Source organism: Heterocephalus glaber, unplaced genomic scaffold (genome assembly GCF_053883595.1).
Source record: "Heterocephalus glaber isolate CG9 unplaced genomic scaffold, H.glaber_assembly_v1.0 deba00001481, whole genome shotgun sequence".
Classification (NCBI taxonomy): domain Eukaryota; kingdom Metazoa; phylum Chordata; class Mammalia; order Rodentia; family Bathyergidae; genus Heterocephalus; species Heterocephalus glaber.
Window position 1 is genome coordinate 17,840,608 of NW_028258317.1, and position 18,144 is coordinate 17,858,751.

Sequence of the window (18,144 nt, forward strand, 5' to 3'; positions counted from 1 at the left end):
CATCATGTTCCTCAGCTCCTCTCTAGATTTATTAATCATGTCTTGCACTAAGGGCACAATTTCTGCTGTTATCTGAGAAATTATTTCTGATTTCATTTTTTCCAGATCCCCTTTTGTTGCCAGTTCAGTGGGTCCAGGTGGTTGAGTATTAGAGTGTTCCATGTCATTTCCCTTTGGGGTTGCTGTAGTTGATCTGGAAGTCTGGTTTTGAGACTTATTTATGTGTTTTCTCATTTCGATTGGGGCGGGGGGCTGTTAGTGCCTGCCCGGATTACCTCCTCTGAGCTGGGTGAGGTGGGACAGGGGCCGGGAGCAGCGGTAGGGATGGTGACCCAAAAGCCCTTTCCTGTGGGCTGGGAGCAGCCGGAGGGATGGTGGCCTGGAAACCCCTTCCTCTGGGCCAGGAGCAGCGGGACAGAAGGTGACCCAAAAGCCCTTTCCTCTGGGCTGGGAGCAGCGGGAGGGATGGTGACCGGGAAGCCCCTTCCTCTGGACCAGGAGCAGTGGGACGATGGCTCAGAAGGCCCTACCTCTGGGCCAGGAACAGTGGGACTCAGTGCCTTGGTCTGGTGGTCTGGTGTCCTCTGCGCCTTGGTAATGTGGAATCAGGTGGCTGCCTGTCTGCAGTGGGGTGATTCGGTGTCTTCTGCGTGACTCAGGACTTCGGTTGGGCGTGCACAGACCTGCCTGTCTGCAGCGGGCTGATTTGGCGTCTGCAGCGGGCTGATTCGGCGTCTTCCGCGTGACTCAGGACCTACTGTTTGTTTTTTAATGATTGCTATTCTTTCCAGAGTAAGACGGAATCTTAGCATTGCTTTAATTTGCATTTCTCTAATGGCCAGAGATGTTTTTTCATGTATTTGTTGACCATTTGTATGTCTTCCTCTGTGAAGTGTCTATTCATTTCTCTTGCTCATTTCTTGACTGGGCCTTTAATTTTAAGTGGTTTAATTATTTTTAGTTCTTTGTATAGTCTAGTTATTATTCCTCTGTCTGAGGAATACAGAATGGGAAAAATCTTTGCCAGCTAGTCCTCTGACAGAGAATTAACACCTAGAATATATAAAGAACTCAAAAACACTTATCATCAAGAAATCAAAGGGCTGCAGATTTAGCTCAGTGGTTCCGCTCCCTGCCTTGCAAGTGCAAGGTCCTGAGTTCGAGCCCCAGTACCACAAAAAAAAGAAATAAATAAAATAGCCTATTCAATAGATACGCAAATGAACAGAAACTTCTCAAAAGAAGTACAAATTTTCAATAAGTATATTTAAAATATTCAACAATCCAAATCAAACCTACATTGAGGTTTCATCTCACCCCAGTCAGAATGGCTACTGCCAAGAGTACAAAATATGATAAATACTGCTAAAGGTGCAAAGAGAAAGGAACCCTTCTACTCTGCTGATAGGAATATAAATTAGTACAGCTACTACAGAAATCAGTATGGAGGCTTCTCAAAACACTAAAGATAGAACTACCATTTGATCCAGCTATACCACTTCTATACCACTGCTATACCCAAAGCAATTAAACTCACCATACTATAGGGACACTTTCATACCCATATTTATTGTGGCACAAATCACAATAGCCAAGATATGAAACCAGCCTAGGTGCCTGTCAATAGATGATTGGATAAAGATAATGTGATATATACACAGTGCAGCATGTGGTATTATTCAGCCATAAAAAAAGAACAAAATTTTGTCATTTGCAGAGAAATGAATGGATCTGGAGATCATTATGTTGAGCAAAATAAGTCAGACTCAGAAAGACAAATATCACATAGTCTCCCTAATATGTTAGATCTAAAAAAAAAAGTGGTAAGTAGAAGGGAGACTATTATGGGTAATTGAGGAGTGGATAATGGAGGGATGGATATGATCAAAGTATATAAAACATAGTGAACCCTCCTCTTCCCCAAAAAATGTGGGACTAGGGGAAGATAGGGCATAGGGGTGATGGGAAAGTAAAAAGGATTAAAATATATTGTGTACATGTATGAATCTGCCAATTTGAAATCCATTAATCTGTATAACAAACATGCACTAACAAAAAGATTTGAAGAAAATAATAATAGCATTTTTATGAGTCATCTAAAATAGACTTTAATCCTTGGCAGGTGTGAGTTGCCATTGGAACAATATTATGCTCCCATATTTGTACTTATAAAAAAAGATTCAATTCAATTCAATATCTACTTCCAAGGGAAATCAGTCTTGACTACCATGGTATTAGGGTGCAACTGAGGGTTGCATAAGGCAGCCTTCATTGTGGCCTCTCAGAATATCAAGAACTTTGACCTTTCTAAGGATCTGAGTCTCTCTCTCTTTTTTTCTTTCGGTGGTACTGGGGCTCAAACTCAGGGCCCCGTGCATACTAAACAGGTGCTGGCTATTGAGCTACACCCAACTCTCCAGCTCCAGGACCCCATCTTTGAATGCAGTCTGTGGCTTGGCAAGATCCAGATTTAAATTTCTGTAACAGGTTACAAGGGCTCCCTATCTCTGAATGTTTCCCATTGCCCATAACCTCTTAAATATAATATACTTTTGTGTGTGGAACATAATTTTACCTTTGAATTTGTCATTTGTAATTAATGTTCAGTGGGATAATGGAATATGTGCACAAACAGAGGCGATTCATGCAATATGTGTGTCCTTCATTCACATGTAGCATCTGCAGTGCCCATGAACACAGAATTTTGGTGAATTCATGAGGTGTAGAAGTTCAGCAGGGCTCAAAGTGAGTATAAGATAGACATGTTCTAGAAGACATAGGCTTAAATGTGGTGTTGGTAGATGTGCAAGAATCAAGAAGTAAAAGTCATTGACTTAGCTTTATGTGGTGTTTTCACTGTTGTAGTAAGAATAAGGTATGAATGCATAAATGAGCCACAAAATATGAATTGTGTAATGTTGGTGATTCTCCATAAAAATGTTCTGATATTTGCATTTCACAGTATAAAAATGACCAATAAAATTCATGGAGATTATTTAAAGTTTTAATTTTTCTTTATAACATTAAATAGCAAATAAAAAAGATACCAGGACAAATGGAGGGGTAAATTTTAGTATATTTAACAGCATTCTTTTCCTACTTTTTGAACAAGGGGCCTACATTTTCATTTTGTGGTTGGCCCTAAAAGTAATGTAGCCAATCTTATTTTTAAACAAGCCTCCTAGTGATTTTGATTTAAAGCTAGGCTTAAGAGCCATTGGGGCAGATGACAGTTTCTGTCACTTGAATGCCTGGAAGTATCGGGTGGGTAGGTGCTGCCCTCTAGTGCCTCTGGCTGCTGTCTAGCAATGCACACTACACTGGTGCACCGGAAGCTTTGACACAGGACCCTGTGCCTGACACTATTCTGCAGTTTCCTGTCCAACTCCCTGGAAAATTTAGCCCTTGGGCATTAACAAAGATGTTCACGTATAAAAGTGTTGCGTTTTTATCCACAGCACATTGGTACCTCTTAGCTGCTCTGTAGTATTTTCTGAATATGAGACACAATGAAACTCTTTTGAAAGACTGGTGTGGAGGGACAAGACTCACAGCAGTGGTATCTGTCAGAAGTCTTCATTGCAAGGCTATATGACCCATAGCACTTATGAATCAACAAACATCAGCATAAACAGTTTCATGAAGAAATTCAATGACAATAATTGTGGCCCTGCAGCAGTATAATGCAGTTGGGTTCTACCTTAAGCAAGTTTCCCAGAAACAAATGAATAAAAATATTTTACACCTGAATAGCCCTGCAGAATCTGAAGCTTTTTATGTGTTTCATTATTTGCTACTCAAGCCATGAGGCAGGAAGGACAGTGTGATGATCAGTGCCTACATCATTAAAAATAACAGACCCACCTGCGTTTACCACGTGCACTTTGTTTAGGAAGACTTTGAACCCAGTGTCCCATCCACATGGGCATCCTCAGTCAATGAGGATCAGATCAGTAAATAACCCTATACAAAGACTGCTCTGCAAATGAGTGTCAGACCTTTGCTGGTTCTGCATGTGTCTCTAACTACTCAGCTCTAAGACAGGAGCAAGGGGCTGGGCAAGTTGCCAAAGATTCTTATCATCTCAGCATTGTCAGTAGTTTTTATTTTATCTTTTCTGGTATGCCTGTGGTAATATCTCTTGTGGTTTTAATTCTGTGGTTTCTAATTAGCCTGAGAATTCTTTCATCTGCTGTATCCGCTTAGTTATTATATTTTTCTGTGAGGCATCTTTTTTAGGTCTCTTGCCCATTTGTCTTTCTGGCTGTCTTTTTCTTATCGATTTGCAAAACTTATTTATATAATTTCGATACAACCTGTTTATTAGCTAAGAATTTTGTATATTTTTCCCTTTCTGTGGCTTGCCATTACCTCCTCTTGATGGTTTTGTTGAAAGATCTTGACTTTAATGCAATCCTATGTATAAAATCTCCCTTTATGATTAGTGCTTCTTATGTTTTTAAAGGAAATTTTCCCTATCCTCAAGAATATCCTAATGAAGATATTCCTCTGTGCTACAGTCTAGAATGGTGGTGGCGAACCTACAGCAAGTGTACCTCGGTGGGCTGTTTATATCATTGAAAGCTCTAAAAGACTCACCATCACTGGTTTAGAAGCTTTATGACTTGTGATAACCCTAGAGCAACAGGCTGGGTCTTAGTCCATTCTCTGTTGCTAGAACATGATACCACAGACTGAATAATTTATAAAGAAAATTGATATATTTAGCTCATGGTTCTGAAAGTCCAAAGTATGGCACCAGTACCTACTTGGCATCTGGTGAGGGCCTTCCTGCTGGGCCATGACATGGCAGAGGGCATTACATGGCAGGACAGAGCAGGCTAGCCAGAAGGAGCTCATTTTTATAACAAAGTCACTCAGTCAATAATTCATGAATCCACTAATGTATTGATTCATTCCTTGGATGTAAAAGAGATAGAAAGCATAATTGTCTTATTCTTATCTCAGAGGTAGGTAAAAGCTTTCAATATTTAAATAGAATCATCCCTTGGTAACCATGGGGATATTGGTTTCAGGACCCCACACACACACACACACAAATACCAAAGTCTGACAAGGACCTAAGATCAATCCCTGGTACCAAAAAAAAAAAACAAAAACAAAATACCAAAGTCTGATGATGCTCATGTCCCTTATAAAAAATGGTATAGTATTTGCATATAACCTACATACGTACTCCTGTATACTTTAAATAATCTCTGGGTTACTTATAATATTGATACAATATAAATCCTATCTAAATATACTGTATTGTTTAGAGAACGATTAAAAACAGCCTATACATTCAACACAGACATAAATTTTTTCAAATGTTTTTTATCGATACCTAGTAAGTATAAGGATGTGGAAGCTGCAGATGAGGAATGCCAACTATATAATCTTCATTTAGTTGATCTGCCTTATCAGATTTCTTGTATTCCTTGCTTGAGGAAGTTTTTGTAATGAATGATGCTTAATGTTATCAGGTTATTTTTCTACAATTATCAATATGATCATATGATTTTTCTTCTCTTTTCATGTGAATTGCATTTTTTTCAATCTTAAACCAGTTTTGTACTTCTGAAATAAGTGCAATTCAGTTATAATATGTTATTTTTATGTATTTTGGATTTGATTTGGGAATATTTTATTTAAGCCTATAATGTCTATGTTCACAAATGAACTTATCCTGTAATTTCCCTTTCTTACACTATCGTTTTCAGGCTTTGGTACTGTATGGCTGGTACCTAAAATAGGGGCACTGATGATCCAGATTATCACAGTTCAATCGGGGACTGAAAGGACTCAGAGTGGATTCACTCTCTGTGGGCATTTGTCTAGCTCCAGTTCATATTTGCTGTAATAGCACAGCCCTTCAGGGTCAACCAAAAGTCTGTCATGTTTACCAGAGTCCTTCTTCCTTATAAGGCTCTGAATTTCAATTTTTATTCCCCCATCTTATAAATCTGTCAGTTTTTCTTCTCCTCAGCCTCTTAGTTCTTGTTACTAACAATAGATTTAAGGAGACATATAGCCCCAAATGTCAGGTTCATCTCAGTAAACTTCCCTTCTCACCTAAGCCTTAACCCCATACTTGCTCAATGGTTTGGTAGTTATATAATGCATTCCAACAGATTTTTTTAAAAATATATTTTGTCAATCTTTTCTAGTAGTTCTGAGCAGAAAGAGTGATCTGAATAAATTTACCCTGTCACTGCATTGGAAGATCCCTTGTTACTTTTGAAATGCTCTTTTAAAACTACAGATGTTCAGTATCATATTCAGAAAAATGGAAAAAATATACTCACAACATTACTCCCTGATCTTTTTCTTAGGGGTACCTTTTTATATGGCTATACTTGTGGTTCTCAAATAATTTCACATGTTGATTTTTCCCATAACCTTATTCTAATCAGTATTTTAACTCAGTGATTTCTTATTATAAATATATCTTCCTCCCAAAAAAATTATTTTCTTTTTTCCTTTCTCTGCTTTGTTGTTGTTGTTGCTGTTGTTTGTTTTTTGTTCTCCCAAGAAAAGACCTACTTCTTACATTCTTGTGAACCAGCTGACCCATAAAGTGAAGCTGACTGATGGGTGGAGAACAGAGTAGTCCTCCCTGGTGGTCCTCTTGGCTAGTGGAGCTATAAATCCAAGAGATCAGGTATAGGGGCATAGGAGGGGGAGGTCTGATCAGTATTAACAATAACCCGGCTGAGGAGACCTGATATTCAGCTACAACTCCTTCCTGACTTCACCTCTGCTTTGGATTGTGGAGGATAGTCTGACAGCTGGCTGCTCCTTGCTGTAATCCCTCCTCTACTTCTCTGTGCTCACTATACCCACCAAGCTCCATTAACATCCATACCAGCAACACTACCAGCTTCTGCTCAAGCCTGTCATTTAGGAGGTGACCTTGTCTCTTCTTGCCTCTGCTAATGAATTCCTATCAAGCTATAAGTAACCCCTGGTTTCCCATTCAACTCCTGTCTGGCTGGTGGTGCAGGTGATTAATGAGTACATCATGGACCTGGGTAAAAACAAATCTTGCCAAGTCCATCTACTGAGAATTCCCTGCACCAAAGATTACCTGATTTTGGCAAAATTTGTTCTTTAGAGCAGCAGCTCTCAACCTTTCTCCTGTCCTGATATATATGACAACTGCTATTCAAAAACTCAGTGTATTTGGGTGCAGTGTATTTGGTTTATTTCCAGCTTATATGCTCTAATTGAGTTCTCCCTCCCTCATACAGCAAAACATCTGTTGAATGAAAGTGAATAAAAAGGGCATATTCTAAAGTTAAATTGTCCTTGTTTTTCATCAGAGAAAACATATGAAAATTTTAACATGATGTTATTTAGTAGCAAATCACCAAAGTTGTGTGCTTTTTAGATTTTTGGTTCAGTATTTGTCATTAATTTTTTTAAATTCTCAGCAGTTATTTCTTCTAATATTTCTTTTGTTTCATGGCCTCTCTCTTCTGCCTTGAAGGTGCCAATTGCATATATGTCAGACTGTTTGGTGTTATGTCATGGCTCTTAAATGCTCTGTTCTGGTTTGCTTTTGTTTCTATTTTTTTCAATTTCATATTTGTGTTTCCGTATGAATAATTTCTATTGAACTAGCTTCAGTTTCACTGATTCTTTCTTCTACTGTGTCAAGATACTGATGAACCTGAAAAAAAGCAACTTGTATATCTATTACCATGTTTTCTATTTCTAGAATTTGCATGTGATTCTTTCTTTGGGTTTCCCTCTCTCTGTCAAAATTATCCATCTGATCAGAAGGGCTGCCTCAAAATAATATTTTGTCAAAAGATGAGCATCTATTGTTAGGCATTAGAGACTGATTTAAGTGGCTTGTATGCTTGAAGATGGGCAACCCTCTCCTTCTCCTGGGCCTTTAGTGTTTGAGACTGATTCGATCTAGTAAGGAGCTCTGTTTGGGTTTTGTTCTTGCTATATTCCTGTCAGGGAACTGCAGACTCCAAGTTTCTCTGTTACTTTACATTTATGATTCAAGTGGGCTTGCCAAAAGTTTTCTTAATGTCTGTTCCACCCTTGGTTTACATGTTCTCCTTGTGCTATTGAAAGGATCTTTCTCCATGCTCTAGAAGTAGACTGCTGTTACTTGTCATTCAATACTTATTAGCCTGGTTGTTGGCAGTGGTAGCATTGCCAGGTGAGAGGTGACTCATCATCAGAAAACCATACCCCTGGGTCTCAGGGATAGAATCTTCCCCATGATCCTGCCTCACCCTCAGCCAGAGACTTCTAACTGTCTAGGGCTAGATGGGCGGAGGGTTTTTCTGTTTTGTTTTTGGGATGTAATGAATCTTCACCAATCATGATTTACTCCCCAGTGACAGGATTTACTGCCTTTCATCCAGCAGCTGAAGGTTTTTGTTCCCATAGAGAAGATAGGGGAAGGATCTGGGAAGGGCTTAGTGCCTTTCCCTGAAGCAGCTGTTCTTCCTGTCCCCCTGGCCAATTTCACAAGGGAGATTTTCTCAGGATTTCCCCACTGTTCTTGGTGCTTCTTATGAACACACAGTAAGGCCTATGGAGAAGAGCCTGCAAGTGAAAGTGAATTCCCCTTGTATTTGTGGGTACCAGAGCTTCTGTGCTCTCATACTGGCCTACGACATTTGACCTTTAGCAATTCATTAAAACTTTTAGCTATTTTATCAACAGCTACAAGAAAGGAGCTCAGGGGCTCCAACATGAAGTAATGATAAGGAGATGCAGACATTAATTACCCTGATCTGATTAGCACATATCATATATATTAAAATATCACACTTTACCCCATAAATATGTACAAATCAAAATTTTATCAGTGGTTTTGCCACCTGCCTCACAAGCGCAAGGTCCCAAGTTCAATCCTGGTACCAAAAAAATTTTTTTTAAAGACTCTTGTTAGCTTGATGCAGATGGGAAGAGAGCCACCCCCAAATAAGCAAGTGTACACCTCCTTGGAGGCAGCTGTCTTTCCTTAAATTAGAGTTAACTGAGTTCCCCTAGAACCTCAGCTCCCTGAAGAATTCAGGAAAATGTGTACATTTGCAGAGTCTTGTGATTGTTCATTGTTAGAAGAGTAAAACCAAAGTTATTTACAGCTTTCTTTTTGTCCTAAGTGGAATCCCGGAGCTTCTAAGAAACTATTTTCTAGTTGAATTTCTGTTTCATGTACTTAAATGCAATTCTTAACTAATACAAACTTCATTCATTGCTCAAAATAAAGTCTAGGTGGGCATGGTGGGACACTCCTGTAATCCCAGCACTCAGGAGGCTGAGGCAGAAGAATCATCATGAGTTTGAGTCCAGCCTGGGCTACATAGTGAGTTCAAGGCCGATATGAACTGCCAATCAAGACCCTGTCTAAAAAATAAATAAATAAATAAAAGACAATTAAAAAAAAATAAAGTCTAAATGGGCAAAATTATAAAAAAAAAATGAAACCATATATACCTGAAGAATTATAGAGGACCTTTTTTTATAACTTCAAGATGTGGGGAGCCTTTGTAAGTGTGATTTAAAACACAGAAGCCATAAATTAAAGGACTAATAAATGTAACTACATAAAGTGCAAACATTTCTGTGTGACAAAAACTCATCATTGATAAATACCAAATGACAAACTGAGGAAAATATCTGAAATACATAAGCAAATAGCTAATTTTCTTAATATTGAAAGGTGCTTATAAATCAGCTAAGTGATGTTTGTCCAATAAATGTTTTGCCTTTACTGCAGGCAAAGGATAGGAAGAGATATTTCACATAAAAGGACATAAACATACCAAGGTATCTTTGTAGGTAATTAGCCAAATTTATGAATGTATAAAATTCTATTTTTCACCTCTTGGATTGACAAAAATTTTAAATGTGATAATTTTGAGTCAGCAAGTATGAAAAGAGGTTTTATCCAGTTGTGGTGGCAGGTTCTATAATCCCAGCATTTGGGAGGCTGAGGCAGGAGGATCTGAGTTAAAGGCTAGCGTGGGCTCATAGTGAGTTCAAGCCCAGCCTGAACTACACAGTGAGAGGCCTTTTTTTTCCAGTACTGGAGATTGAGCCCAGGGCCTTGCACATGCTAGACAACCACTGCGCTACATCCCCAGCCCTTTTTATTTTAAGACAGGGTCTCACTAAGTGAATTTGTGATCCTACCTGAGTAGCTGGGGTTACAGGCATGCACCACTATGCCTGGCAAGAGACATCATTACATGGTTCTGTTGAAAATGGAAATTTGTACAATTGGTAGGCAATTAGCAATAATAACATTTATAATATATTCCTTTGATCTGTCAATTTAACTTTTAGGAACTTCTCCTACATATATACTTAAACCTGTGGGCAAGGACTTATACAACAAGGTTCTCATCAGTATTATTTGGTACGTATAAACAATTTAATATCCACAAGTGTAAGATTGAAGATAAATTTTGTTTGTTTTTTATTTTTTGGTACCAGGGATTGAACTCTGGACCTTGTGCTTGTGAGGCAGGCTGCAACAATGTTGTTTAAAGAAAGATATAGCCACTAGATCTTCCCTCCCCTTCTTGTACTTCTAATTTTTTATAACTCATTGCCTGAAACATCCAAGCTCTCCTTTTTAAAGCATGACCACACTCCAACCTCCCTAACTCCTCTGGGCTTCACAAATATATTTCCAAGACAAGTAAGGGAGTTGGTAGAGGTTCCTCTGTCCCATCCACTCATTTTCACAAGGGGTCAAAATTCTCCCCAGGTGCCAAAGCATTCAGTTTCTGAGGATTGGTGACCAGATAATTGTGAAGGATATAACTGAGCCAACAGGCCGGTGTAGGCAGTGAAGAGAAAGTGGGAAACAGATTCTGTTTGTGAGTGGAGCACCTTTAGACCTAGGTTATGTAACTTTTACAGATGACCAGACACTCTCATCTAGAGACTGCATCACCACATGAGCTTCTCTTAGGGAACAGAAGGGCATTGTGATGCAGTCTGGTATTCTGGTTCTGTCCTCTGTGAGGTGGACATGACAAGGCCTAGCACTTGGAGTCATTAGTCACTAGAACCTTGAATGCCTACATGTAGGGATGGTTGGGCTCCTCAGGCTAATGAGGTTTAGACCATGTTGAGCCCTACATTTGTTCTATGGAATAATGTATACTCCTTATATACCTGTGGCTCCATCTTCATCATTATCCTACTTATCTGGCAAGTGAAATGGAGTTACCATGGATTGAGATCTGAACCTAAAAGGAGCTGCTCTTGGGTAGGGAAACACCATGACCACAACTGAATTAGTTTAAGCCTCAGATAAGCTTTTTTTTTTTGGTACCAGGGATCGAACTCAGGTCCTTGAGCTTGCGCAGCAGGCAGCAAAACCACTGAGCTAAATCCCTGGCCCTCAGATAAGATTTTAAATTCTGTGTTTCTCCATATTACTCACTCACCCTCTTTTTATATACTACACCTTCATTTACCTTTGTAGAAACCAAGAACTGCTATATTTGGTTTGGGTTGAAAACAAGATGATATAAAGTATACCTTAGAGATCTCAGAAGACCTTACAATATAGGGGATTTTTCTAGTTGGTGAACTTTGTAAACTTAAGTCCTTGTGTTGACAGAAACACTCATTCTTTAATCTCTTCTACTTTTTCACCTTTCTAAGCTCCCTGCAGAACTTGTGATAAGGATGGGGATAAGAAGAATGGAGAGCCTCAAAGTGAATGAGAAATAGGCATAGAAGGGAAACTCTGGGATGAAAAGTGGGATATAGGTAAAAGAAATGTGGGAGAGTATATAAAATGCAGACAAATACATAGAATGGGAATGGGAAATATGTGTTAACTTGTTTCATTTTGGATATGGAAAAAATGGCACCCCAGCTTCACATTCTGTTTTTTCTTTAAGTGTCACCTAAAAGTCAGGCAAAAGGGAAAAGATGCAGCATCAACAGGTAAAGTCCCAATCTTTCCTCTTACTCCCTTCCACTGTAGTTGAGCTTCCCATTGTTCATGTCCCTGTATGGCCCTTAGTCCCAGGAGAACCAGGAGCCAGGTACTGTAACTGGTGAAAGTTCCAGTTCTCCAAATGGATGACTTTCATGGAGGACTTGGGTAGATAGAAAATCAGAAGGCGGAAACATTCCAAAATCCTCTACCTTATTTCCCTGAGGTTAAAGAATTGAGGGAGTCAGGCCAGGGATTTAGCTCTGGTTTCGCCACCTGCTGCCCAAGTGCAAGGACCAGAGTTCAATCCCCGGTACCAAAAAAAAGAATTGAGGGAGTAAGGCAGACGTCCTTAACTGTGTCATTTGCTAGTTTTATGACCCTGTGGAAATCACTTCATCTTTCAGTTTTATTCATAAAATAGCCATAACATTGACAATCTTCCCTCACTTACTTGTAGTTATGAAGATCAAGTGAAAATAGTGAAGGCATCATATGTTAATATACAAAAACATGCCTTAGAGCATTGACTCTGTGTTTTCAGCCTTATTAGGAAAGGGTTTTACTATTTAGCTTCCTACAGAATACCTGGAAAACACTCCTATACTATGTTACACACTGTCCTGATTCCTCAGCTAGGAGATGTTCCCAGAAAGAAGCAGAGAAGCCGTGGGATCTGCTCTCAGTCATGAAAAGGCGATCTCTTGCTCTTTGCAGTCTCCCTATTCCCAGGCTGGACTGTGATGATTTTTTGGCCTGGCCCGGCCTTGGGCAAAAAAGAGGAGGTAATGGCTGGGAGGGAGACATACACTGAAGAGGTTGATTCGCTGATTAAGAAAGGTGCCAGGGGGCCAAGGATTTAGCTCAGTGGTTTCGCCACCTGCTGCGCAAGCGCAAGGACCCAAGTTCGATCCCCGGTACCTAAAAAAAAAAAAGAAAAAGAAAGGTGCCAGGGCCAAGGGGGGTTCAGACATCTCAGAAGGCAAAAGTCACCCAATTCTATGATTTGCTAGATAGGGTCATAGTAGCTCTGCAATTCAAGATTTGATTAATGCACAAGTCCTAGAAAATGCTACTGGATTTTCACTCAGCCATGAGACAGGTTATCTAGTGAAGAGAATGGACGTTACATAAAGTCCTCACTGTCATATTCTCTTTAATCTATACTCTTTCAAGGGCAGACTCCCAGGTCCAGCTGGGCCCTGCTCACATTACCTTTCCTGACCCATTTCTGGGAAAACTGTCCTACAGGAACCTATCATCTTCTCCTTAAAGTTTCTGGAGAACAAGACATAATTCCAACAGATTCTATTATAGCAGCAAAAACATCCCATAGTTCTCACAGTGCAAAATTCTCATGAAGACCTCATTTTCTACAATGTAGATTCAGGACTTACAGGACTTAGGGTGGGCAGTAGCAATCCCCATACCACACACTTCCAGGAGGCAAATATTCCTAATCATTAACAGTTGCCACATTTCCCTTCCCAGCCAGCACTGGCTTCCCCAGAAGGAAAGTGTACGGCAGCTCCTGTGTGCAGATCCTTCCTGCCAAACCTGCAATGCCGTGGCTCTAGAGATTCAGCAGCTGCTGGAGGATAAGAACCACCAGATGTCCCCAACTTTATCAGGGCCATCACAAGGCTCTTCTTGCCTACAGATGATGTCCCTGTCAACGGTGTCTTCCGAGCAGAATCTGGAACATCATCCTCAGTTCTCCAGAGACCTTTTACTGACACCTGCAATCCCAACGCTATCACAACAAACAGAACAAAAGTACTTAACCCAGACAGTTGCCCAGACAACTAGTGCCATCAGTATCCAAGAATACTTTGCTGATCATCTCCAGCTAGAGCAGGAATTTCAACTAAGTAGGGCTTCTTCAAAGCTTGAGGAACCTATGGTTTCAATAAATGATCAGGAGATGATGCAGAATAAACCCAACCTTATCGAGGGGAACCAAGGCCACTATCACTTGAAGTCACTGAATTCAGAGTTCACTAACCTGACACATCCTATGACCTTTCATGTGGACTCAGTCCTCCCTGCCCATCTGCCACTCTTCAGACCTAAAGTTTTGAGGCTTCTTGAAGGACATGTGAAAAAATGGATGCATTTCCAGAGGTGGGGGTCTCCCCAGACATGTGGAAGATTCTCTGAAGCAGCTTATGCCAGACCCAATATTGTTTGGCAAAATTGGAAAAAACCTACAATTTTCCTCCATTCTGAATAGTACTTCTAAGGTCACTTGTGACAAAATTGGGACCAATGCCCAATACACCTGGGGTCCACACACAACCAGAGAGCCCATTCAGTCTATCTGGGTTTCTGAATGGTCTCTTATAAAACCAGAACAAAGACAACACTACCAGCAAGTCGAGAACTATGAGTCACTAGCCTTGTCCTCTCCACCTGTTGAAGTCTTAAGAGGCCTCTATCTAACATCTGAAGGACAGGCTAAGGACTCAGGGAACAATCTGCACCATAAATACAGGCAGCTATTCTGTGGCCTCCCCTCTCTGCACAGTGACTCCCTGGCTGCCACTTTCTTGAGCTCTGAAAGCCTCTCCAAGAACAAGAATGTATCCAAGCCCCCACTGAAGGATTCTCCTCCATTCAAGGGCCTCTCTTTCCACCCCTTGCTACCAAAAACACCACCTGAGATAAACTTGCCCTCTTCTCCACCTTCTCCAAATTGTGTGTTTCCAGCTGAACAGCAACAAGCTCTTATTAATGTCCCATTTCTGATTCTAGCTGAATGTAAAATCTTGGAATGGCACCTGCTGCAGAAATGGTGCCAGCTTCAGTGGGGTCTGCCAGCTGTCATCCAGAGAGCTCGCCATGCCCACGACCCCTTGCAGTTTGAGCCATGGGACAAAGCCAAGGCTTCTGAGACTGGGAAAATGTCCTGGCCAGGGAAGCCAGTCTCCAGGAAACTACACTTCTTCCCAGGGCATGCTCGCAGGCTGCTGGAATTTCACTTCCAGAAGCAATTGATTCACCTACGCTGGGGCCTGCCCGAGAAGATCCAGCAGTCCTTCCAGTTGCTCCTTCCCTCTGCTGATCAGCAGACCCTGTCCTGCAGCAGCACAACCCTACCCAATGTGAGTAACCCCCAGCCTATGGCTCTAAAGGACAAGGGGAATGGTGACCCATTCTCACCCATACTGGCCCAGATGTCAATCCCCATGCCACACTTGTTCACCCAGACCAAGGCAATATTGCAGAGCCACATTGATTCCAAATGTCAACAGATCCACCAGGGCAAGGTCCCTTGCTGTGTCTATAGCTCCTGGGAAGGCACAGTTCCTAGGGGCCTGGCAGTGGCTCCCTTCCCCTGCATTCCACAAGGCCAGCCCCTGGAGCTGCAGGCAGCAACTGACCCTCACCTATATAACAAAGTTATGCCCTGGATGCCAACGGCCATTGATCAGCAAAAACAGGTCTCAGCAGTCACTGTCATTGAACACCCTAAGCTACACTGAGCCCTGTCTCAAGGAACCATGGAGAAACTGGAGATGACTTTACAGCACAAGTATCTCGCCTTCCTGTCAGGACTGCCTGCTCTTTACTCTGTAGCTCTTTCTATGGCTACGGCTCCAGCAATCCCTAGCCAATCTGTAACCACAGAGACGGTGCCAGGGCCTATGGAAACCCCAAAGGAGCCTCTAGCTCAGAATATCTCACTAAAAGAGCCAAGTAGGAGGCTTGGGCCATGCTTTCAAAATGACAACGAGACTTGGGCAGACAATGCAGATTTTCAACCTGAGGTGCAGGTGGAAGGAACAAGAGAGTCGGTGCCTCTGGAGAGCCAGACACATCCTGCTGTCCCCTACTCATCCAAGGCACATATCTTGTCCAAGATAAACTTCCACCTGAGAAAAAAGGTCCTAGAGATAAAATTGGGAGTTCCCATAAGGTCAAGGGAGTCCCGGAAACTAACTGCAGCTGGCCCAGAGGACAAGTCCTCACAGGTGTCTCTTAATAGTCTAAGCAACCAAGGAAGCACAGTGCTCCAGAAACTGCCCATCCCACCAGACTCCTCTCCTGCCCCAGATTCAGACTGGGTCCACCTTAAAGAACACCTGGCCTCTCAGCTGAAGGTGGTGCAGCACAACCAAAAGCCAACTAGTTCCAAAGCAGTGCCCCCTGCTTCTACTCACTGGCCATCTAAGATCTCACAACCCAGCATGGGAATGACTGAGGCCGAGGTGCTTTGTGTTCAGGTGGAGGCCAGTGTAAACAACCCCAGCCCAGAGGAACCCTGGAGCCGTGAGCCTCAAAGCCCAGGCAAGGACAAGGACTCAGCCCAAATCCCCACACTGGCAGAAGAGAGAGAGAACCTAGGGAGACCCAAAGCAGCAGGGGACCTCGGAGAAGGGGATGCAGGGCTTGGGCTCTCTGTAAGCAGTGCAGAAAGACACCCTGATAAAGATCAGAAGCCAGAAGAGATGCTTCAGAACAGAAAACCCCAGGGCTCCTGGCGATGGACCCACAGCTGTCATCTTGTGGATCTCCAGCAACATAGTTCCTGGTATCACCCCCAGTTTAAGCTTCCAGAGCCATATCCAGAGGTTCCTGGGGGAAAAGAATCTGAGCATGACATGAAAGGCTGTCAAAGAAGGTTAAATGTCCTTCTCAAACCTGCAAAGATCCCTGAGAGTTTTCATCCTGCAATGGCCCAACCGTCACAGGGCCAGACTTTCCTGGGCCAAGCAACTCAGCATAAGCATTGGAAGGGCCAAATTTTGCAAGGCCAGGTTTTTCAGGGGCAGAAGATGCCAGCCCATTCTCACCAGAGGCCCAGCCTTCCAGATTCTGGCTTCATAAATAAGATGAAATCCTTTCCGCACTATATCAGTGCCATGACAAAAGCCAAAGGGCATGTGGACCCCATCTTCTCTACACCTGGGAATGTGGCCAAAACTGTAAAAGAAAATGTTGAAAAGAGCCTGGCTCCAGCCAAAAGCCTCATGGAGAAAGCTAAAATTGGCACACCAAGACCCAGTCACTTCCTACAGAGAGGCCAGTGAGCCTGGACTCATTAGATGCTTTCCATTCCCCACACAATAAGCTGCAGCTATGCTCCCAACTACATGGATCTGTCTCCATCTCAGGCCACCCCTGCCACTGTCCTAGACATTGTCCTGGAGTGGCTGTACCACCCAATCAGGGAACCTACCCTCGCTCCCGTCCCTCAGCTCAGAAACATTTTCTTACCCAAGGAGAACACCCAGGGGTTTGACTAAGAGTTTCTAGGCTTCCCAATTTCTGCATCCTTTGAAGAACTCTACTATTGTAATTTCCATTAATAAACAGGTGGGACACGCTGCCACCTGAAATATACTCTTTATCTCTAAACAAAGAGCTATCTGCGTCCTCCTTATCCCCATTGTACTTTGTTAAAAGGAGGGCTGGATGAGGCTAAAAAGTCAGCTCTGCCCATAGAAGAAGTTTTTGTTTGGGTTTTTTTTTGGGGGGGGGAGGTACCGGGGATCGAACTCGGGACCTTACGCTTGCGAGGCAGGCGCCAGAACCACTGAGCTAAATCCCTGGCCCCCATAGAAGAAGTTTTAATCGAGTCATTCACATAGGTCAGCATTTCACAGCTCACAGCTCACACTGGGTTGTAGATAAAGGAATATGATAAGGAAGTTCCTTTGTGTAAAGATAGGAATTGAATTCTAAACATATACTGTTACAGCAAAGTACAACAGCTGAGCATTACAGCCAAGTGTTACAGCTCTATACTATATTACAGCCAAGTGTTATGGTCTCTGGCAGCTAAGAAGTCAAGTGGCACTCAGAAAGATGGAGGGATTCTTTATTATGCTGGTGGACACAGAGGAGTTCATACTCCGAAGTCTGAGCCCCGAATAGCAATGCGAACAGCCTTACATAGAGATCTTGCAGTAGGGGAGTGAGCTAACCTACAGGGCAAGTATGCTCATTGAGGCAGATGGGCGGAGTTAACAGAACATTCTTAAAACCTTAGGTACAAACATAGAGGGTCACAAACAATTACACTGCTTTGCAGCACAAATTGTCACATTAGTTGAACAGAACATCCTATGGCAAAACAGGCTTGGCAACAAAGGCCTGCCCCGTTGTGCATTATTTCTTTATCAATACCACCCACTGCCACAAAATTCTTTTGCATGTCTCATATCTCCAGGGCCAAGAATAGTGGTCATAAAAGAAAAATT

General features: G+C 42.0%; 1 protein-coding gene across 1 annotated transcript; it reads left to right on the top strand.

The window, feature by feature from the left end:
* Positions 1-11,039: 11,039 nt before the first annotated feature.
* Spata31f1 (SPATA31 subfamily F member 1) lies at positions 11,040-17,246 on the top strand. The gene is given in 6 exon segments (XM_021253007.2): positions 11,040-11,257; positions 11,901-11,946; positions 12,574-12,634; positions 13,430-14,066; positions 14,068-16,930; positions 16,933-17,246. Coding segments are annotated over 6 exon segments (4,002 nt in total). The 5' UTR covers positions 11,040-11,113; the 3' UTR covers positions 17,184-17,246.
* The last annotated feature ends 898 nt before the right edge of the window (positions 17,247-18,144 follow it).